A 23,528-nucleotide genomic window follows, 5' to 3' on the forward strand; every position below is an offset into this window, starting at 1 on the left:
CCATGCTGGATTAAATGGGCATTTTAATCCAACTGACAACTGCAATTCTCATCCCCTCCCTTCCCATGTGAGTCTCTAGTCTGCTGAATATTCTTGCGGTGTCAAAATGATACTCTCGGGCTTTTAAGAAAAAAGGCTTCTGTGCCTCTTGGATTCTCATGTGTGTAACAATGAGATTTGCTATCGAAGAGTTTCTGATGGAAAAAAAATCAAATATTCACAGCCTAAGCCCCATCAGTGCCGTATGTGGATTCTCTGGTGGCTGACCAGCGTGCCCCTGTGGCTAAAGCTTTTCCCACATTGAAGACACCCGTAAGGTTTCTCCCCTGTATGAATCCTCTGATGCTCGATGAATTTATCACGCCGGTAAAAGTTTTTGCCGCACTCGGGGCATTCGTAGAGGCTCTCGCCAGTGTGAAGTTTCTGGTGCCTCTTCAGATTCATGCTGTGGCTGAAGAATTTTCCACAGTAGGAACACTCATAGGGTCTCTCTCCAGTGTGGATTCTCTTATGGGCCTTGAGCGTTCTTCTGCAAGATAAGCTCTTCCCACATTCAGAGCACTCGTAGGCGTTTTCCACTGGATAGGTGCTCGGATGCCTAAGCAACGCTTCTCCCTGGTTTAAGTTCCTCCAACGGTCAGGGTAACCAGCTCCAAGATGGCTTCTCTGCTCGTTACGAAGGTATGGGTTTTGCGAGAATTCTTCCCCCCACACTGGGCATTCATAGGAGTCCTCTCCAGCGCGGATCATGACAAGTCCTGATTTGTAGCGGCATCGTCTCCCATACTTGGAGTCCGAGGCCAGGTCAGGCCCCGCATGCAGTGTAGTTTTGCTGTCGGCTGCAGTACGAATTCCTGTGAGGGTGCTAGACTCATTCCTTCCCTTCACGAGCTTCCTTTCAGGCAGCCTTTTGAACGTGTACCTTTGTTCTTGAATCTCTGGCGGCGCCACCAACTCGTGGGTTAAATCCAGCACCGTTTCCTCTGGCTCGCTTCCCTCACAATGTGAATTCTTTACCTTAACCTTAATCCTCTTCCTGCCACCTGGGGAGACAGAGAGAAGAGTTCTGTTCTGCTTTTCCAAAACGCCACCGCCTCCTTCATTCTCGCTTTATTAAAATACGTCAACCGCGCCTTTGTTTTGTGGCCCAAGGCAGCTTGCCAATCCAAATTTAAAGTGTAAAAGGCACCACAAAAGCCTCAACAATACTGAAGCTGGAGGATGAGAGATTCAAAACAGATAAAAGGAAGTATTTCTTCACACAATCCATAGTTAAATTGTGAAACTCCCTGCACATGGATGTGGTGATGGCTGCCATCTTGGAAGGCTTTAAGAGGGGAGTGGACATGTTCATGGAGGAAAGGGCTATTCATAGCTACTAGTCAAAATGAATACTAGTCATGATGCATACCAATTCTCTCTAGTATCTCAGGAGCATGCCTATTATATTAGGTGCAGTGGAATGCAGGCAGGACAATGCTGCTGCAGTCGTCTTCTTTGTGGGCTTCCTAGAGGCACCTGGTTGGGCCGCTGTGTGAACAGACTGCTGGACTTGATGGACCTTGGTCTGGTCCAGCATGTTCTTATGTTCTTACTTCTTTCACCCAAAACACCTGCAGCTTATGCTCCATGAAATGCCCAGGCAAACAAAAAAAGCATTCCTTGCCCCCACTCTCTTCCTTTAGGGAGCCCATTCCACAGAGCAGGAGCTACAGTGGAAATGGCTCGGGGGAGGGGGGCTCTAGTTGATGCTGGGAGGGCAACAACCAGCAGGTGGCAGCCTGAGGACCACATCTGGCCACATGGGGAGACACCATGAAGGGCTTTAAAGGCCATAACTGGCACTCTGAATTAGACTTGCCGCTGAGCCACAGCCCCTCCCCTGCCTCCTGGAGGGAAAAATGAGCATGAACCAAGGCTTGGTTGCCAGGCTTCTGCATGCCCCTCCCTCATCCTTTCTTGCATGGAAAAGTGTGACTAAAAAGGAAGCCGAAAAGGAGAGTCAGCGTGGTGTAGTGGTTAAGAGTGGTGGTTTGGAGTGGTGGACTCTGATCCGGAGAACCGGGTTTGATTCCCCACACCTCCACATGAGTGGCGTAGGCTAATCTGGTGAACTGGATTTGTTTCCCAGCTCCTACACACGAAGCCAGCTGGGTGACCTTGGGCTAGTCACAGCTCTCTCAGCCCTACCTATCTCACAGGGTGTCTGTTGTGGGGAGGGGAAGGTAATATAAACCAGTTTGATTCTTCCTTATGTGGTAAAGAAAGTTGGCATATAAAAACCAACTACTCCTCCTCTTCTTCTTCCTCTTCCTGCCAATGATGTATCAATGCAGATGTGCAAGTTAACCAGAGTTCCTCCCCACATGCACACACACTAATAAGAGATTTACAAGCCTAGTTTGGGATGGGGTAGCTGTGGGCTGATTCCAAATAACCTGCGTACCTTCAAATTATACATCATCAGTAACCAGAGTTGGTTTGGGGAAAGATGAGAGGGAGTCAGGGGTCTTTGGCAGCCATCTGTGGGAAGCCAAACTTCTTTCAATAAAAAAATTACCAAAAAAAGCTCCTTCAGCTCCTTACCTGATCCTCGGCCTGCAAGATTCCCTCTTTCCTCCGGGAACTCAATGAACATCACTTCCTCTTGTTCTGGATGGGAAAGGAGGTCAGGTTTAGGAACCAAAAGTCCTTCTTGAGAGCAGAGAGAGAAACAGAATTAGTTCTGGCGCTTTGGAACACACAAAATATTTGTGGCTTTTTTCACACTTCTATAATGGGTAAGAGGCATACATAATACATGACCAAACATCCATGCATTTGGAAAGCAAAAGACTGTATTTGAGAAAACTGGAAGTCAACAGTGCCCCTGTGACAGCCAGTGTGACAATTCCTATTCTCCTCTCAGACCTATCTGCATGCCTAACAACAAACATATCAGATCACAGAAAGAGATGACCAGTGCCATCCAAAGGAGAGTTACTCCAGTCTAAGCCCATTCATTTCAATGGGCTTAGACTGGAGTAACTCTGCATAGGATTGTGCTGAAAGGATACCTTACTCAGCTGCTCCGGAAGCAAAAGATGGATGAAAGAGAGGGTAAGGGGGAAAAGGTGAAGTAAAAACTGGCACTCAACTATGCATTCTGGTAAATCCCAAATTTCTACACTTTCTCCCCTTTCGGTAGGCATATCTATGATACCTCATACCTGTAAGTAAATGCTATGCATGTAAACACACACAGTTTCCTTTTTCCAATTGTAACAGATATGGGTAGTTTATGCATGGGTACTTTCACTCACGTTTGCCCCCGGTCTGAATCGGTTGTTCCTTGGAGTTACACATGAGTTTTCTGTCCATTAGTGATGACCTCATGCCCAGCCCTCGCAATGTCCAGGTCTTCCCATTCCTCTGTTATCCCGATTCTTTCCTCTCCCCTGAGCAAAGCCCGGGTGAAATCCCCATGGAGAAGGCAAAGTGTGGGGCACGCAAGCTTTGTTTTGCTCACAGCCAATTACAAAGCAGCATGTCCAGAGGCAGGGATTGAAATACTTCCTGCTTTCTCTGAGCTCCTTCTGAGCACAAGAAAGGCTTTTAAAAACAGAGGCTTGGATTCCCCTCCTCCTTTCAGATTGCTCCATTTTTGTTGTCGTTCTTAAAATGCTTTTTTATGTGGCAATTGGGTTTGGGGGGGTTTCTCTCACAGTGAGCACTGCGAAGTAAGCCAATTAAAGAGCAGCATTTAAGGAGGTGGGACTTTATTTGACCTTGGAGAGAATCCCAACAGGAAAGTGTGGGTCCAGCCAGCAACGAACCTCAGGTAAAATTCCCATGCATAAATGACCACAGAGATGTATACTGGATTGACTGTACCTGAGTGGAGAGATCCTTACCCAAAGAATCTACATTCTCCCTGTCCTCCTGCAGGACTTGCCAAAACATGGTCCTTGGGCCAAGCTCTGTGGGGCTCTGCTCGATTACATGCATAGCCACGCCTGCCTCCTTGAGGCTCTTCAATCCCTGGAAAGAGAGACATATCCTCAGCTGACAGAGCCCTTTGCTGGCCGAACAAGGCACAACCCACAAAAACGTGTCCCTTAACTCCAAGAGCCAGAACCATTTACAATTCCTAATCCACTTATAAATTTACAATGAAACCATGAAGACATGAACATATGAAGCTGCCTTACACTGAATCAGACCCCTGGTCCATCAAAATCAGTACTGTCTACTCAGACCAGCAGCGGCTCTCCAGGGTCTCAGGTAGAGGTCTATTCACATCACCGACTTGCCTAGTCCCTTTAACTGGAGATGCCGGGGACTGAACTTGGGATCTTCTGCATGCCAAGCAGAGGCTCTTCCACTGAGCCACAGCCCCTCCCCATAGGGTAAACCGACCATTCCAGTAGCATCCTTTCCTACCCTGGATCTACAATATACAAAAAGGTGATTATATTAAGCCTGCATTTGGTGTATATTAAAAAGCCCACAGTTTGAAATTAAATCAAAAGAGTTTCTATCTAGATGTTATGAAGAATTTTCTAGCAAAATATTGTCGAAGGCTTTCACGGTCAGAGTTCATTGGTTCTTGTAGGTTATCCGGGCTGTGTAACCGTGGTCTTGGAATTTTCTTTCCTGACGTTTCGCCAGCAACTGTGGCAGGCATCTTCAGAGTAGTAACACTGAAGGACAGTGTCTCTCAGTGTCAAGGGTGTAGAAAGAGTAATATATAGTCAGAAAGAGGTTGGGTTTGAGCTGAGTATTGTCCTGCAAAAGTATTGTACTGTAAGTATCAAGATAATGTGCTAATGAGGGTATGGTATGTTAATATGGAACCATTGTATCCTGAAGTGATCTGTTAATGTGTGTAATCCAAAACTAATCTGTATGGCTATTGTTGAATGTTGTCTTTGTCTGGAGGTGTTTCAGGGCAGGAAGCCAAGCCTTATTCATTCTTAAACTCTCCTCTTTTCTGTTAAAGTTGTGCTGATGTTTGTGAATTTCAATGGCTTCTCTGTGCAATCTGACAAAATAGTTGGTAGAATTGTCCAGTCTTTCAGTGTCTTGGAATAAGACCCTGTGTCCTGTTTGTGTCAGTCCATGTTCAGCCACTGCTGATTTCTCAGGTTGGCCAAGTCTGCAGTATCTTTCATGTTCTTTTATCCTTGTTTGTATGCTGCGTTTTGTGGTCCCGATGTAAACTTCTCCAGCTGTGGAGAAGTTTACTTCTCCAGCTGTGGAGAAGTTTACATCGGGACCACAAAACGCAGCATACAAACAAGGATAAAAGAACATGAAAGATACTGCAGACTTGGCCAACCTGAGAAATCAGCAGTGGCTGAACATGGACTGACACAAACAGGACACAGGGTCTTATTCCAAGACACTGAAAGACTGGACAATTCTACCAACTATTTTGTCAGATTGCACAGAGAAGCCATTGAAATTCACAAACATCAGCACAACTTTAACAGAAAAGAGGAGAGTTTAAGAATGAATAAGGCTTGGCTTCCTGCCCTGAAACACCTCCAGACAAAGACAACATTCAACAATAGCCATACAGATTAGTTTTGGATTACACACATTAACAGATCACTTCAGGATACAATGGTTCCATATTAACATACCATACCCTCATTAGCACATTATCTTGATACTTACAGGACAATACTTTTGCAGGACAATACTCAGCTCAAACCCAACCTCTTTCTGACTATATATTACTCTTTCTACACCCTTGACACTGAGAGACACTGTCCTTCAGTGTTACTACTCTGAAGATGCCTGCCACAGTTGCTGGCGAAACGTCAGGAAAGAAAATTCCAAGACCACGGTTACACAGCCCGGATAACCTACAAGAACCAATTTTCTAGCAGTTAGGGCAGTTCCTCAGTAGAACAGGATTCCTCAGGAGGCACTGAGCTCTCCTTCCCTGGAGGTTTTTAAGCAGAGGCTAGATGGCCATCTGTCAGCAATGCTGATTCTATGGCCTTAAGCAGATCATGGGAGGATTTTTGGTTGCCATCTTCTGGGCATGGAGTAGGGGCCACTGGGTGTATGTGTGGGGGAGGTAGTGGTGAATTTCCTGCATTGTGCAGGGGGTTGGACTAGGTGACCCTGGTGGTACCTTCCAACTTTATGATTCTCTGATCACCAGTGTCAAGTTAAAATTTCAGGTGATAAGGAATGACACAGGGGAGGAAAGTTACTTCTTTGGTGGTGGAAAGTGCTATCAAGTCACAGCCAATCCCATAAGGTTTTCAAAGGAAGGGATGAGCATAATGCAAACAAATAGACTCTCTTCCCTTTATCATAAACCCCCATCATTACAGAGATGAAAGTGAATTGAATCTTCTGTATGCCTAGTCACAAATCAAGGATCACCCACCCAATCGCAAAAGACTCTTCTGTATCTTCTGAATGTATTTACTCTTCGATAGCGCATCCATCCTATAAAAAGCAAAGGCGGTTTGTGTTCCTTGACTAAGGACATACTGGGGGAAAAAACACAACTACCTTCTTAATACACAATCGACGGCTGAAAACAAACCTTTGCCAGCCTGTGCCTGTGTGCCCTTATGCATTTACAGGCATGCACACAAGAGACCATGCATTTGCTCCCTGTCTGGAGGTTTAATTTCTACCGAGGCTGAAACCCCCAAGAACAGCGACTCCTGAGTCTTGAAGTGCTGGCTTCCCCTGAATCTCCCTCAAAGGCAAGAAAAAGGAACAGGTACTAGAAAATCAAGGGTGGCAACAGGGATGGTTAGAACACGGGCTGGCTCATGCAGCGACCTGGCTGGTCTGGGGATTAAGAGAGAGTTAGAAATCTAAATAAATAAATAAATAGCAAACTAGCCCACTGGAACGTCACATACCTCCTTCTGCCCAGTTCCGGCCACTTCCTGTCCTTCAGGCGAAAGTGATGGACTAGAGCTATTCAGGCCTTTCTTTCCCCTGCCTGCAGTGAATGGAAGGGGGACTTTAGAAGGGGAAATAACTCCATCTGTTGTCTGGTCCAATGCAAAAGAGGAGAGAGGTGCTCAGGAAGGAACTCAGGCCAAGGTACGCAGGGAAGAAGAACAGGAAGAAGAGTTGGTTTTTATATGCCGACTTTTTCTACCACTTAAGGGAGAATCAAACCGGCTTACAATCACCTTCCCTTCCCCTCCCCACAACAGACACCCTGTGAGGCAAATGGGGCTGAGAGAGCTCTAAGAGAGCTGTGACTTGCCCAAGGTCACCCAGCTGGCTTCACGTATAGGAGTGGGGAAACAAATCCAGTTCACCAGATTAGCCTCGCCGCTCATGTGGAGGAGTGGGGGAATCAAACCCAGTTCTCCAGATCAGACTCCACCATTCCAAACCACCACTCTTAGCCACTACACAACGCTGGGTGGGAGAAGCTGCCCCTGCCAAAATTCTCTCTTCTGCCAGGCACATATTCCTTTGTACATTTAAGGCTACCAGTCTCAAAAAAGAGGCCAGAGGGTCACAGAAGAGGGAATTTCAGCCAGGGCAGCTTTCCTCTTCCTTGTATGACAATCTACAACTGCCAGAATGCCCTCTTTCGCATTGGACTGAAAAGGTACAGGGGTCCCTGCCGTCTTCCCTTGTATCTCTCTCCACCTGTTCAATACACAGAGTGTCAGTAAAAATCTTGAGAACTTCTCTCTTTTACTCCTTTGAAAGGCTTTCTGATAATGTGTTCCAAGGCAGATTTCTCTCTAAACAGGAGCAAATTAGGAACTCATTCGCACTGGAGAAGGTGCATAGACAAAACACATGAACACGTGAAACTGCCTTATACCGAATCAGACATTTTTTGGTCCATCAAGATCAGTATTGTCCACTCCAACTGACAGCAGCTCTCCAGGGTACCAGGCAGAGGTCTTTCCCATCACCTACTACCTGGTCCTTTTAACTGGAGATGCTGGGGATTAGAACCTGGAAACTTCTGCATACCAAGCAGATGCTTTGCCACTGAGACACAGCCCCTCCCCTAAGATAGTCATGTGAAATAATAACTGGTTCCTTATGAATATCCTACCCTCCAGCTGAAGTTAAAAAAGGCCAGACAGAAAGACTAGGCCTCGTGTTTGAAGAGTGGACTATTTTGGCAGATGCAGCTTTTCACTTTCCCCATCTGCCAAATTTCCCTCTTCCAAGCAACTGACAGCACAAGAGCTCGGGCCTTCCTCTGCACCTGGAGGGAGGGGCCGTGTCTCAGTGGTAGAGCATCCACTTGGCATGCAGAAGGTCCTAAGTTCAATCCTCGGCATCTCCAGTTAAAGGGACTAGCCAAGTGGGTGATGTGAATAGACCTCTGCCTGAGACCCTGGAGAGCCACTGCTGGTCTGAGTAGACAGTACTGACGTTGATGTACCAAGGGTGTCTGATTCAGTAGAAGAAAGCTTAATGTGTTCAAGTATCTCTAGAACCATCCCACAAACATGGAATAGAGCATTGTGTTCAGTTTGGGGCACCACAATTTTAAAAGGATGTAAAGCTGGAACGTGTCCGGAGGAGGGCAACAGAGATGGTGGGGGGGTCTTGAGACCAAGTACTAGGAGGAAAGGTTGAAGGAGCTGGGTATGTTTAGCCTGAAGAGAAGACAGAGGGGATATGATACCATCTTCAAGTACTTGAAGGGCTGTCATATAGAGGATGGTGCCAAGTTGTTTTCTGTTGCCCCAGAAGGTCGGACCAGAACCAACGGGTTGAAATTAAATCAAAAGAGTTTCCGTCTAGACATTAGGAAGAATTTTCTAACAGTTGGAGCTCTTCCTCAGTGGAACAGGCTTCCTCAGGAGCTGGTGAGCTCTCCTTCCCTGGAGGTTTTAAAGAAGAGGTTATATGGCCATCTATCAGCAATGCTGATTCTATGACCGTAGGCACATCATGAGAGGGTGGGCACCTTGGCCATCTTCTGGGCATGGAGTAGGGGTCACTGGAGGTGTGGTGGGGAGGTAGTTGTAAATTTCCTGCATTGTGCAGGGGGTTGGACTAGATGACCCTGGTGGCCCCTTCCAACTCTATGATTGTATGAAACATGAATTATGCGGAAGACTGAGAATCTCCATGGATCCTCACCCAGTAGGCTGCTCTCCCTGCCGCTGTTCTGTTTGGCGTCCTCGTAGATCTCCCTCTGTGCAGCGTCTGAGGACTCCTCCTCTGCATCTGGGGAACCCAGGCAGACCTCCTGTGGCAGCCCCAGAAAAAGAGAACAATCCAACTCAGAACAGAGGGGGCAAGTCTGCAATGGCCAGTTTGGCCATACCCCAAACCCTAGTTCCTTTTATTTATAATCCCAAACTCTCAGCAGCTCACGGTTTCTCATGTGGCTGTTCAGAGGCCGAGGGAAAAGGCAGAGTTGTGAATGAATGATTTATTTACAGCCTTTGCCAAAACAAAGTAAACAATTACAATCTTAAACAGGATTTTAACAGGATGGGTATCAAATCTAAAAATATCTCCGTAACTTAACAGGAGTATATTAAAATGACAAGAAGAAGAGTTGGTTTTTATATGCCGACTTTATCACTTAAGGCAGAATCAAACCGGCTTACAATCACCTTTCCCTTCCCCTCCCCACAACAGACACCCTGTGAGGTGGGTGGGGCTGAGAGAGCATGACTTGCCCAAGGTCACCCAGCTGGCTTCATGTATAGGAGTGGGGAAACAAATCCAGTTCACCAGATTAGCCTCCGCTGCTCATGTGGAGGAGTGGGGAAACAAATCCAGTTCACCAGATTAGCATCTGCCGCTCATGTGGAGGAGTGGGGAATCAAACCCGGTTCTCCAGATCAGACTCCACCTATCCAAACCACTGGTCTTAACCACTACACCATGCTGGCTCAAAATAATTACATTTAAAAACATTGTCCTAAAATATGAATCTGTAAGAATTTACCTGATAGCGGCTGGTACTCTAATCTTCCTAGAGCTGGACGTGTATTCGTGCTAAAAACTACTGGCAATCCTGTCTTGATGTAATGGAAGCTGGTTTTGGTTCTGATTTAACACTCACAATTGAGGCTTTTTTGCCTAATCATATACCAAAGGTTTCTAATAACTTGCGCTCTATTTTCTTACATCTCATCATAGCTGCTAGAATCCTACTTGCAAGGCACTGGAAACAAACTACTGCTCCGACTATTCACGAATGAGCACAGAAAAGCTTAGAGACATATCAACTGATCAGATTGACAGTACTGAGGAACAGGAAGAATGTTCAATAGATAGAGTTGCTTTGGAGTCCAATTCTGGCTAAGTTATATTATCTCACCAAGTCAGGTCATTATTTTGTTTATGTCATTTCTTTTCCTGTATACAAAATATTATTATGGGGCAAACATGGCTGTTCTGTATGGCTGCACCACAAACATGGAAGTTCCTCCATCTGGAGACTCAACCAAGTGTGAGCTTGAGCATCTTCTGGTTGTGTTCCCTTTGCCCTCGGTGAATGGTGCTAAGCTGGATATTAGCTCTTCCAACACATTCTTTATTTTATGCATTTTGGGACTCACCTGCCATTTCTCTGCTTCGGCCTCTTGCTGGCTCAGCAGGAAATCCTCCACCAGGGCCACGGCCTGGGCACAAGATTCTGGCTCCCCGGCCCTGATCCAGCTCTGCAGCTCTGGCGGCAAGATGGCCAGGAACTGCTCCAGGATCAGCAACTCCAGGATCTGCTCCTTTGAGTGCCTCTCTGGCCTCAGCCACCGGTGGCAAAGCTCCTGCAGCTGGCTGTAGATCCGTCTTGGGTCTTCCACCTCCCGGGAGCGGAACTGCCGGAAGTGCTGGCGCAGGGTTTCCATGCGGTTGGCTTCCCTGCGCAAGATGGCCACCTTCACTTTCCCATACTCCTCTCTGTCTCTGGCCTCTAGGCTTGCGAAGGCCTGCTGGGCTTCTCCGCTGAGTGCTGGCAGGAGCCGGGCCACCCACTCTTCCCTGGGCCACTGGCAGGCTTTTGCCACTTGCTCGAAGGAGGCCAAGAAGGCCTTAGTGTCGTTCCAGGGGCCAGGCTCCTTCTCCCACCCTGCGCGAGGGGACTCCAGCCCTCCAAGGAGATCCTGCCATTGGGCTTCCCAGCGCGGTTCCTCTCTGCCCTCTCTCCACACTCTCCATCTGGGCCGCTCTGCCATATCTTCAGGATGAACTATCCTGATAGCATCTCCTGCTCCGTCTGGGCCCTCTCCTCGTTCTGGTCCTGCAGACGTTTGCTCCTTTATCACATTCATTGGCTCTATCCCCACAAATCCAGAACCGGAGAGTAAATGATGGTTCTCCGGTCAGGTTGATTCCTGAGGGAACCCCTTAGTCCCAAACAGCCTTCTTGACTGGCTTTACATTCCTCTAAGAAGATGACCCAGCCTCTGGGTTGAAGGGATTGATACTTGCTTTTCCTTCTTCACTGACAAAAGTTACCAATATCCCAAGGCCTTTTCTGTTTAACACTGGAAGTTCTTTCCTGGGGTAAAGACAGACACGATTACAGTACAAGAAATATTTAATTTGAATTTACCACTTCAAAAATGCATTATCAGAAAGTAGAAAAACTGCAAAATACACCCATACATTTTGTATACTTAATTAAGTGGGTTTCACTAAGATCTAGGATGACTAAGAGGCTGAGCTATGAATAGGGTTGCCAGCCTCCAGGTGGTGGCTGGAGATATCCTGCTATTACAACCGACCTCCAGGCGACAGAGATCAGTCCCCCTGAAGAAAATGGCCGCTTTGGCCATTGAAGTCCCTCCCCTCTCCAAACCCTGCCCTCCTCAGGCTCCACCCCCAAAATCTCTACGTATTTCCCAACCTGGAGCTGGCAACCCTAGCCATGAAGCCCCAAGTTCAAATCCCATCTCAGTCATGTAGGAAACTTAGCAAGGTACCCTTTTTCTTCTGAAAGAGTCGGAAAGGAATGGAAAAGCCAGAAGTAGAAGCAGCAGAAGCAGAGATGGTTTTTATATGCCGACTTTCTCTACCACTTAAGGAAGAACCAAACCAGCTTACAAGCACCTTCCCTTCCCCCTTCTCACAACAGACACCCTGTGAGATCGGTGGGGCTGAGAGCTGTGACTAGCCCAAGGTCACCCAGCTCGCTTCATGTGGAGGAGTGGGGAAACAAATCCAGTTCACCAGATTAGCATCTGCCGCTCATGTGGAGGAGTGGGGAATCAAACCCGGTTCTCCAGGTCAGAGTCCACGGCTCCAAACCACCGCTCTTAACCATTACACCACACTGGCACCACATTTTCAGTTGATATCATTGCACCCGCCCTTCTATGGTCAGCCATTTTGTTCAGTGTCTGTCTCTCAGCCACGCTTCCTCCCTCAAGGCCTGATTGGACAACATTCAGGGTACAGCCTAGAAGAGCTGTTCTTAGGGGCCCTGGACTGGGTGGTTGATATGGGGTTGGAGGAGGAAGTATGGAACATTGATATTTAAATGTTATAATAGTTTTATCTAGCCTCTTCTTAGGGTTGCCAACCTGCAGGTGAGGCCTGGAGATCTCCCAGACTACAACTGATCCCCAGACTACAGAGATCAGTTCTCTTGGAGACAGTGGCAGCTTCAAGGGTGGACTCTATGGCATTATACCCTGCTGAGGCCCTTCCCCTCTCCAAAACCCCACCCCCACATGCTCAACTCTGAAATCTCCAGGAATTTCCCAGAGTGGAGTTGGCAACCCTACCTCTTCCCCTCCCCACCCAAAAGGGGCCCAACAGTCACCGGTCACGGCCTTGTCAACTGTCACCAGCTGATAAATTAGAACTAGAGGCAGTCTGAAGACGGAGACTTGAAGACATATTCCCAAGATCACAACAATGGCATTGTTTGAGGGTTCAAAGTGATCTACGTATATTTCACCACACTCATTTTTATAAAAGCCCTGTAAGGGATGGCCTGGCTTATTAAACCCATTTTGCAGATGGCCAGGGAAGGACTGAGACCCGTGTTGAAATGGTGTAAATGGAAGCTGTAAATGGAAGCTGTAAATTTAATCCCAATTCATTGGTGCTGTTTTTCAGCAATCGCGAGATGATCCTCCATTTGTGGACGCAGACTCCGGCATCCGGGTAAGCAGAGAAATCACACCAGATAAAGTCAACATCATGACGTTTACTAGGCAGACCTAGTTTATGGGGTGGTTTGCCATTCGTATACACTTTACCCCCAGCAAGCTGGGTACTCGTTTTACTGACTTTGGAAGGCTGAATCAGCCTTGAGCCGGCTACCATTTAAGGAGAATCAAACTGGCTTACAGTCTCCTTCCCTTTCTCTCCCCACAACAGACACCTTGTGGGGTAGGTGGGGCTGAGAGAGTTCTGAGAGAACTGTGACTAGCCCAATGTCACCCAGCAGGCTTCATGTGCAGGAGTGGGGAAACCAACCCTGTTCTCCAGATTAGAGACTGCTGCTCTTAACCACTACACCACACTGGCTCAAATTTGAGATCACTTAAAGGTGTCGCCCTGTGGCGCAGAGTATTAAGCTGCAGTACTGCAGTCAAAAGCTCTGCTCATGTCCTGAGTTCGATCCTGACGAAAGTCGGTTTCAGGTAGCTGGCTCAAGGTTGACTCAGCCTTCCATCCTTCCGAGGTCGGTCAAATGAGGACCCAGCTTGCTGGGGGTAAAGGGAAGATGACTGGGGAAGGCACTGGCAAACCACCCCGCAAACAAAGTCTGCCTTGGAAACGTCGGGATGTGACATCACCCCATGGGTCAGGAATGACCCGTGCTTGCACAGGGGACCTTTACCTTTTAAAGGTGTCACACAAAATCATGCCAGCACATGGTGCATTTGAGATTGTGAGGGAACCCTAAGACGGCTCCCTGCCTCAAAAAGTTTACACTCTAAATGTGGCTGAAGGGAGGGGAGGAAGGCGGCAACAGCCAAAATATATATTTCATCTTCCTTTCAGATGGAAGATAAGGAATGAGGGGTGAAGCCTAATTTGTTTTTTTGGGGGGGGGGGTGGATGGGTCAGGTGCGTAATGAAAGGAACCCCCTGCTCCCCTCAAGGCCAAGCAACTGTGATCAACTGCAGAGACACCCTTCCAGGTGCTGACTCCAGGTTGGGAAATTCCTGGAGATTTGGGGCAGTGCCTGTGGAGGGGGGGGGATTTGGAGAGGGATTTCACCTAGAAGCTGCGGTATATCATAGACTTCACCCTTTTATTTTTTCAGGGGAACAGATCTCTGTAGTCTGGAGATCAATTGTAATTCTGGAGGGGGAGGACTTCAGACTCTGTGGAGCCTGCTAAACCTGGTTATTCCATGGGGTCTGTAAAGAATTTGAGGGCCAACTTGAATTGGAGTTTGGGACAATCAACACTTGTTTTCTGATTCAGATCTTTGGACGTGTTGATCTCAGCGTGGGTATGAATCTGTTACATAATTGGGCTGTTGGTGACCCCACCTTCTTGTTTATATTTGGTGTTCGAGGGGTGCTGTCCCTTTGCTTCCCCCCTCCATCTTTCGTTTCCTCCAAAAGCCCCTTTAACCCTTGCAGCCGCTGAAAACCTTTAAACCACCTGAACTTCACAATCGCTCTGGAGCCGAACCCTTCGAGGATGACCTGTTTGGAGGAAGGCAGGGGAGGGCTGAGCAGCCCACGTTGCAATCGGCTGGGAGGGTGAATCGCTTGCAACAATCCCGGTTCGTCCTCCCTTCCCCGACATCGCACAGCGGAGCGAGGCTAAGCTGAGGAACAACGGCTTACCACAACCCTGCAAGGTAGTCTAGGGGTGTTATTCACGTGTCGGAAAGGGGGCGGGGTTTTGGAGCAACCCCCTTGCGCAGCGGACGACAGCGGGAGGAGGACGGGCTGAGCTTTTGTCCTGGAAAAAAATGGCACATCGCAAAAAAAGCAGCAGGGCTCCGAATAAATCCGAGGCAACCCTCCGCCCAGGGAAGGTGGTGATGTTAAGCAATTCTGCACCCAGCTGCCCAGGCAATAACCTCCTGGGCCTTTACTTCAGGAGGTCCGAGGATGCTCCCGCAACCCTTAGCCTTCCCGTACCCCTTTCAGGGCCCGTTATCGCTATGCAACCCTCCCAACAGCCCTGCAAGGTTGCCCGGTTTTATTATTCCTCCCCCTCCTACGTATTGCAAGGTGGGGGAGGGCAGAAAGAGTAAGCGGCTTGCCTGAAGCCATTCCGTGAGTGGCAGGGGCAAGATCGGAACCGCAGACCTCCCGGACCACAGCTTCTCCTCTCCGCCCCCTTGCTGGGCCCGGGCCCCTGACGCAGCCCTCCTGTCTTGCAAGGAAGAGAGGGGCCCGATTTCAAGGCACCCGCCTCCAGTCCCGGGCACGCAGAGGGCATTGCGCGCACTTACCACTCTGAGAAATGCTCTGCGGAGTAGCCAAACGATACCGGAAGGCAGTGGGGGCCTTGTGTCTCTTTTTCTATCTCTATGATGGGAACAGGAAACACAGGAAGCGGCGTTCTAGCCTTGCAGCCACTCTATGGTCTTTCTCCCTCATAAGACTACATTTCCCAGGATTCCAACCTCCACGGTTTTTTAGAAGGCTGCCATTGCCAACTGCAACCATTCTGCCCACCGGTGTCTATGGCAGAGGCTTGCTATCTGGTTCCCAACCTTTTTTTTGACCAGGGACCACTAGGGCTTTTTTGTTCGGTTCAAAATAAAAATTCCGAGAATTTGAAAATAAACTTTAATCATAACTGTTAGTGAAACATTAAACTTAGAACAATATTTGAATATATTTTTATAATAGAGAACTTTTAATTGAAAATATTAATTTATTATGGGTTTATAACTTTGTTTCGCGAACCTTAATTTAGTTCTCGCGGACCCCTGGTTGGGAACCAGTGCTAGAAGTCAGCTGGTAAAACTGACCAAATGTTTTGTTAGATTAGTTGCTGCCTGCAGAGCAGGGCGATAAAATATTCGCATGCGTTAGCTGCCACAAGCCATGAAGATAAAAATTGTGGACATGTTATTCGCCGCAAGGCATGGAGATAAAAGTTTTGCACAAGGGGATTAAAACTAGGAATGTCTACCCTATTGGGCATCAAGGTGACAAGCATGTGTCGTTTCCCCATGTGTGTGTGTGTGTGTGTAAAGTGCCGTCAAGTCGCAGCCGACTTATGGCAACCCCTTTATGGGGTTTTCAAGGCAAGAGACTAACAGAGGTGGTTTGCCAGTGCCTTCCTCTGTATAGCATAGCTGCTGCCAATACAACACAACATGGCAGGCTTCCAGGCCCCAGGAAGTTTTTTTTTCAAATGTCAATTGAATATCATGATATCGCTGTTATGTTTTAACAATATGTGCAGCAGGTTCTCTGAATTCCAGGCTTTCGTTTTTTTAAAGTAAGTATCTAGCCCCTTCTGTTGTGGAGATATGCCTTTTCCCTTATATCTCCACAATGAAAGGGGCTACAGACTTTAAAAAAAGGAACCTGGAAATTCAGATAACCTTTTATATATATATTGATATGTTTTTATCACTATAACAATATTCAGTTGACAATGTTTTAAAGCTCCCCTCCCATGAGTGGAGCAGGAAATGGCCTCCCTAGGAACAGAAGGAGGAGAGGGAAAAAGGCAGTATGCTGGTCTGTACAGGAGCCCCTGTAAAATCCCAGTCACCAGAAATCCTCAAGCTACAGTGTGAGATTCCCTAACTTTACAGTGACTGCCTTTTTGATGTTCATGAAAATCCAGACCTATATATGCTTGAGTGCCTTTTTCTTTACTTCTGTATTTCTCTAAATAACTTCTAAACCTTGGTTTGGAAAAGATCTGGTGGTTCCCCCCCATTATTCAAGTAAGGATTTCTAAACCACACACATTCTGCTTCCGCATTGTGTCACCTTAAGGTGATTTAATCAGCTCTACCATTATTCACCCACCCCTTTAATGGCACTTGCTTGCACAGGGGACTACCTTTCCCTTTTAAACTCTAAAAAGCATAAAAACCCAGCAAAGACGACAGGCAAAAGCACAGCCGCTGGTAGTCAAGCAGGGTTGCCAACCTCCAATGTCTCATATTGTATGTAATTGCACATAGCTATTTATAAATCTATTTGCACTTTGTTTATGTAGTGTTTCGCTCCTGTACTAGCTTCTAAATCCTTGGATAATTGTACAGTGGTGTCTATTTTCTCCTCAACCTCCAAGTGATGGCTGGAGATCTCCTGGGATTTCAACTGATCTGCACACTGCAGAGCTCAGTTCCCCTGGAGAAAATTGCCGCTTTGGAAGCAAGACTCTATGGTTTATACCTCATTGAAGTCCCTCCCTATACCAACCCACGCCCACCTCAGGCTCCACCACCAAAATCTCCCAAGTATTTTCCTAACCCAAAGCTGGCAAGCCTATGGTCAAGAGAATTTTTTTTTTCAAAAATCAAGGAAAGCACAGGTTTTAAATATTCAGACTGCAGGTAGCCACGTTGGTCCAAACCAAAAATCCCAAACAATAATCTAATATTGTCGAAGGCTTTCACGGTCAGAGTTCATCGGTTCTTGTAGGTTATCCGGGCTGTGTGACCGTGGTCTTGGTATTTTCTTTCCTGACGTTTCGCCAGCAGCTGTGGCAGGCATCTTCAGAGGAGTCACACTGAAGGACAGTAACACAGTGTGACTCCTCCGAAGATGCCTGCCACAGTTGCTGGCGAAACGTCAGGAAAGAAAATTCCAAGACCACGGTTACACAGCCTGGATAACCTACAAGAACCAATAATCTAATACATTTTATGAAGGCTAACTAAAATCACGCAAAACAAAACAGTTGCAAAGCTTTCCTTGATTGTCAGTTCTCCAAAACACTTCAGCAGGCTGAATGTTAAAAAAAAGAAAGAAAAAACAGCGAGGGAGAGAAAACCTGCAGTAGGACATTTATGACAGTAGAGGACGAGGAGCTGAACAATCAGGAAAGGATTTCTGAATGAGAGTCTGGCCGAAATAAACCACAATTCCCAGAAGCCCCTGCGAGTCCCTAAACCGCCTTTTGATTGCAATTGATTTAGGAAAGGTGCAGCCCTTTGGGGATCGTAACTCAGGACGGGCTGGAGGGGAGTTTCCGGAAGGCAGTGATTCCTTCATTTCCTGATTTTGGTGTTCTTAGTTTGGGGTGGAGAATTTGGCTGCTACAGGAAAGGTGAGCAAGTAAATAACAGGGGGCTTGGGTTCAGGGCCGGATTTAGGTTTGATGGGGCCCTAAACTATTGAAGGCAATGGGGCCCTTTATATGCCCAGCTGTCGTTTGTCAACAACAAATTGTCGCTGGTTTTTGTGTTGAATAGATGCTGTATGGTAATTTATGGACCTAATAGGTATCTAAAGCCATTTGCACATAACAAAATATGTTGCTGTTTTGTGGTATAGGCATGTGTATGTCTCTTTAAGAGAAGTGTAAGATAATTATATATAAGAGTATGTAGATTGTGGGAGAGGAGTGCAGCAGTTTGGATGTGTTTTTAAGTTGCTTATCAGACTGAAATAAAGAAACCTTAAAGAAACTTGGAACTTAAGTGTGGAGGCGTTATTCAACAGACATAACTTGTTTGTAGGTTTTATTTTATGTGTTTTTTTATCTTATATTTTGGAAATGTACATCCAGGTTTTTTTTCTTTTAAATTTTTTTCGCCCCCCCAAGAGAGTGGGGCCCTAAACTATAGCTTGTTTAGCTGATATGTAAATCCGGCACTGCTTGGGTTGCCAGCCTCCAGGTGGAGCCTGGAGATCTCCTGGAATGGGAGCCGATCTCCAGCCTACAGAGATCGGTTCCCAACTCCCCCTGGAGAAAACGGCTCATTTGGGGGATGAACTCTACGACAAACCCTGCCTTCCCCAGATTCCGCTGCCGAATCCCCAGGAATTTTCCAGCCCAGATTTGGCAAACCTAGGGGTGTGTGGGGAGTGAGAATGCAAGAAAAGACAGGGGGAAAAACGGGGCTGCAACAAAAAAATACAGATCTGGTGTTTAAAAAAAAAAATTGACGGTCATTATTTTATATGTAATCTTGCTTGTTCTCGTAGATACCGCAGCTAAACCCTTGATCTAATTAATGAGGAAAATGCCGTCTGACACTTTCCCAAAGCCAGGCTTTGACACATGTGTTTTTTGGGATTTGGGAGCCAGCCCCACAATTAAAGAGTGCAGTGCTGGCGGCCTCTAGGGGAACCGCCCTCTTTGCCTCTGAAGCCTGCAATGTCAAGCCAAGGAAGCCTCCTCGGCCTCAGACCCTTTTGAGGGAGAGTCCGAATCGCCCTCTCCCTCGGAAGAAGCCAGGGTCACTCTGCTGTCGTTTCAGCGATAGGACGGCTTGCTTCCCCTCTCCTCTGTCCAGGGGAGGTGCGTCTGCCCGGCCAGATCTGCCACTGGACCCCGTCCGTGTCCCGAGGCCTGTGGATAGAGTAATCCCCCCCCAGGTAAGGGGGCGTCTGTTCCAGGTTCTGGTTTCCCGGGTGTCTCCTTTCCCTTCCCTGGGGAGAAGAAGAAGAGTTGGTTTTGATATGCCGACTTTCTCTACCACTTAAGGTAGAATCAAACCGGCTTACAATCGCCTTCCCCTTCCCACAACAGACACCCTGTGAGGTGGGTGGGGCTGAGAGAATGTGACTAGCTCAAGGTCACCCAGCTGGCTTCCTGTGGAAGAGTGGGGAAACAAATCCAGGCCACCAGATTAGCCTCCGCCGCTCATGTGGAGGAGTGGGGAATCAAACCCGGTTCTCCAGATCAGACTCCACCGCTCCAAACCACCTCTCTTACTACACCATGCTGGCTCTCTTCAGTGTGATGATTAGGTGAGGAGGATTTTGGGTTACTGGGGTGGTGGGCGAGTCCCGGGTAGGCCGGGGTGTGGGTTGTCTCGGGACAAAAGAGCAAAACTCTTTTTTTTTCCTCCAGGAGGGAGTGAGCTGCTAAGAAGCAAAGCCCCTCTCTTGGGGGCTGATTGAGGCAACAGCCTTTTGTTCTAGTTAATTTACTTTGGGTTGTGGGACCAGCCACCTGAGACAGCTCTGTGCTGAACAAAAATGAAGTGGGATGCGTTTGACAAAATTTAGGCTTGTATAATCGGTAGCAACACACTCACGCTTATTCCTGTTTGTTCTTTCAGCCCAGCTCTTCCTCTATCCTGCAGAGGGTAGAATGGTGTAGTGGTTAGACTGAGATCTAGGAGCCCCAAGTTTGAATCCCCGCTCTTCTGTGGAAGCCCACTGTGTGACCTTGTACCACTCACTCTCATCCTTACCTACCTTACAGGGTTGTCGTAAGGGTAAGATAGAGAAGTGGAGAATGTTGGTGTAAGCTGAATTGTGTCCCTGCTCGGGAGAAAGGCAGGGTATAAATATCTTAATAATAAAAGAAAAACATTGCAGGTTGTTCCTGGTTTCATGTTAACAGAATGACAGACTCACGGTCTCCAGGCAGTTTATGTCCGAGTCGTGATTTGAACGCAATTTTCCCAGATCTTAGTTGGGCGTTCTGGTCACTCCTCTGCACTGGCCTGTTTCATAATCTAGTCCAGGACAGAATTTTGCAGAGGAACAAATGAACCTATGGTAGAGGGACAAGATCCAAGAGCAATGTGTAATGCTGAAACAAGGAGACTGAAGGGACAACCTTCTGATGTGAGAATCGTTGCAGTGTGATGATTAGGTGAGGGTCTTCATTTGTGACCCGGTGGATTTGTGCTGTTTTCCAGAGTAAAGATACCAGAAGAGAAATTACATCAAGTGGTGCAGGAAACCTCTCAGGCATTGAGGATGCAGCTGGGTCTCCAGGTGATGGCTGTGGAAGAGGAGCCTCTTAGGAGACAGCGACAGCTAGCCATGTTGGAAGGGCAGGTGAGACTTCTGACTTCTCCAGAGGGATTTGTGAGCCACAAATGGGCTTGCTGGTTCCAACCGTGAAGTGAAATTCAGCCCCTGTCTTTGGCAGTGCCTCTCCCCTGGTTCTGCGGTCTACAATCCTTCCCCTTGCTTGTTCACTGAACTCCTGATAATTTCATACAAACCCTATATTCTTCAGGAAGCCCTCTTCTTCTTTTGATGGCCTCTCACCAGCGTGGTATAGTGGTTTGGAGTGGTGGACTCTGATCTGGAGACCCAGGTTTGATTCTGTCAGAAATAGTAAGACTGATATATCAGTATCTGATAGTGACAAGTTCTAGATCTGGGGCATCTAGATGGGAGATACCTGGAAAGTCCCTGACTGATGTCATTCAGTAAACCAGCCTGAACCAGTTTAGACCGAGGCTGATGTAAGGTCAGGCAAAAGGTGCAGTGAGACAGCACTGACCTGAATGGTGGCTGGAAACAAGAATATCCCTGTAACTATGGTGTGGGAGAATATAGTGGATGGAGGATGTGTTGGAGATTGCTGTTAATCTAAACACTGTAAATAAATCAAGCAAGGATCTCTGGTGGTTTTTCCTGGAACTTCTGACTAATCCGCTAGCTCCTGCGACAGATTCCCCACTCCTCCGCATGAGTGGCGGAGGCTAATCTGATGAACCGGGTTCGTTTCCCCACTGCTCCACATGAAGCCAGCTGAGTGGCCTTGGGCTAGTCACAGTTCTGTTAGAGCTCTGTCAGCCCCACCTACCTCACAGGGTGTCTGTGGTTGGGAGGGTAAGGGAAGGTGATTGTAAGCCAGTTTGATTCTCCCTTAAGTGGTGGAGAAAGTCAGCATACAAAAACCAACTCTTCTTCTCCTCCTCCTCCTCCTCCTTCTGCTCCCTCTCTTCCAGCCCCTTTCCTTCACTTCTGTCAAGCCAGAGGGTTGGATCCAGTCTGAGCTGGCAATTTCCACCAGTTTCCCCTTCCAGTTGTAACCTCTGCCCTGGGTCATTCCTCACAGTCCTCTGTCCCTCAAGAGCAGCATTTTTGGTTATTGGGTTTTCCTTCTGTGTGGCCAGGATATCACACTACAGGAGCAGGTAGAGGGCTGCAGCAAGCATGCTGATGACAGTGAAATGTAGGTCCACATGTTAGCAGTTGGACCCCTCCACCCATTAAGGGCTTCTTGGAGGCAAGGGGATCTCTAAGAAAGCATCAGAGCAGGGCACTGCTCCCCAAAATGGATTCCCCTCAGAGATTGAGAACCATTTTGTTTAAAGCCTGGGCAGGAAGGGATTAGCAACCTATAGGTGTGCCTGGCTTAACAATGGGACCAGCTAAATCCCATTGTAAGGGTTGCCAGGTCTCCCTTTGCCACCAGCGGGAGGTTTTTGGGGTGGAGCCTGAGGAGGGTGGGATTTGGGGAGGGGAGGGACTTCAATGCCATAGAGTCCAATGGCCAAAGCAGCCATTTTCTCCAGGGGAACTGGAGATCAATTGTAATAGCAGGAGATCGCCAGCTAGTACCTGGAAGTTGGCAACCCACAAAAATCACAAATCTCAAAATCACACAAGGTTGGAAGAGACCACAAGGGCCATCGAGTCCAACCCCCTGCCATGCAGGATCCCACAATCAAAGTGCTCCCGACAGATGGCCATCCAACCTCTGCTTAAAGACCTCCAAAGACGGGGACTCCACCCCCCCGAGGCACCACCCCCCCGACTCCACCACCCTACCCATTGTGTCACCTTAAGGTGATTTAATCAGTGCTCCAAGCAGACTATTACCCAAAATGGTAGCCTTTGCCCACTTCCACTTTAGGGATACCTTTCCAAGTCTGGATGAAGAAATGTAATTTTCATTGCAGTTGGTTTCAAGTTTTCCAGTGCTTTATAACTGTGCGTGTGAATATAAAGTGGATTTTGCCTAGATGGATTTTGCAATCCTCTACAAATGCCCTGGAACAGGAAGAGACAATCAACTGGGAAATGCTTCCTTTTTCAGGGTCCACCAGTGTCCTTTGAGGATGTGGCCATATTCTTCACAGAAGAGGAATGGGCTTTGTTGGATCCAGACCAAAGAGCTCTTTACTTGGAAGTTATGGAGGAAAATTATGAGGCAGTGACCTCTCTGGGTAAGGGTGATGGCCTTTCTGCTGCTTGGAAAAGAAAGGAGGCCGGCAGCTTCTTCCACAGCCCCTCTTTAATTTAATGGCACGATGTAACTGGCCATAGAGGAAACATCCTTCCTTTCCACTGTCTAGCTGTGTCAGTGCATTGGAGTGAATTTCTCTGATGCATTTGGAAGTTATATAGCCCTCCTCTCTCTGATCCTCTATTGATGGAGATGGCTTTGTTTCAAAGAAGTAAATTTTGTCCTAGATAGATGAGTTTTTGGACAGTGGGTCCATCGGTGCCATTTAGCCAAGTTATCTGCATGGGAATTTCATGTTCAGAGGCTGACCATGCTTAGTTTCCCTGATCTGACCAGATCGAGCTACCCTGGGCTGTCCAGGTCAGGGGGATAAATATGCAGCTACTGATAAGATAGGAGCCCCGTGGCGCAGGGTGGTAAACTGCAGTACTGCAGTCAAAGCTTTGCTCGCAACCCGAGTTCAATCCCAACGAAGTCAGTTTCAGGTAGTTGGCTCAAGGTTGGCTCAGCCTTCCATCCTTCTGAGGTCAATAAAATGAGTTCCCAG

At 47.5% G+C, this 23,528-nt stretch overlaps 1 protein-coding gene across 1 annotated transcript; it reads right to left on the bottom strand.

Moving 5' to 3' along the window:
* Positions 1-230: 230 nt before the first annotated feature.
* Positions 231-11,240, bottom strand: LOC130493505 (zinc finger protein with KRAB and SCAN domains 7-like). The gene is made up of 6 exons (XM_056867264.1): positions 10,530-11,240; positions 9,094-9,202; positions 6,879-6,961; positions 3,894-4,020; positions 2,587-2,652; positions 231-1,043 (listed from the first exon to the last, which is right to left on the bottom strand). Exons 1-6 carry the CDS (start codon positions 11,238-11,240, stop codon positions 235-237), a joined length of 1,905 nt encoding a protein of 634 aa, XP_056723242.1. The 3' UTR covers positions 231-234.
* Between the last annotated feature and the right edge of the window lie 12,288 nt (positions 11,241-23,528).

This window comes from Euleptes europaea, chromosome 1, assembly GCF_029931775.1.
Source record: "Euleptes europaea isolate rEulEur1 chromosome 1, rEulEur1.hap1, whole genome shotgun sequence".
Classification (NCBI taxonomy): domain Eukaryota; kingdom Metazoa; phylum Chordata; class Lepidosauria; order Squamata; family Sphaerodactylidae; genus Euleptes; species Euleptes europaea.

Coding starts and splice junctions, on each gene's coding strand:
- LOC130493505 (XM_056867264.1), bottom strand. CDS start 11,240: ATGAATGTGATAAAGGAGCAAACGTCTGCAGGACCAGAACGAGGAGAG. Junction 2,653..3,893: donor GGAGAATGTAGATTCTTTGG/GTAAGGATCTCT, acceptor TTTCCCATCCAG/AACAAGAGGAAGTGATGTTC. Junction 1,044..2,586: donor TCTTGCAGGCCGAGGATCAG/GTAAGGAGCTGA, acceptor CTGTCTCCCCAG/GTGGCAGGAAGAGGATTAAG.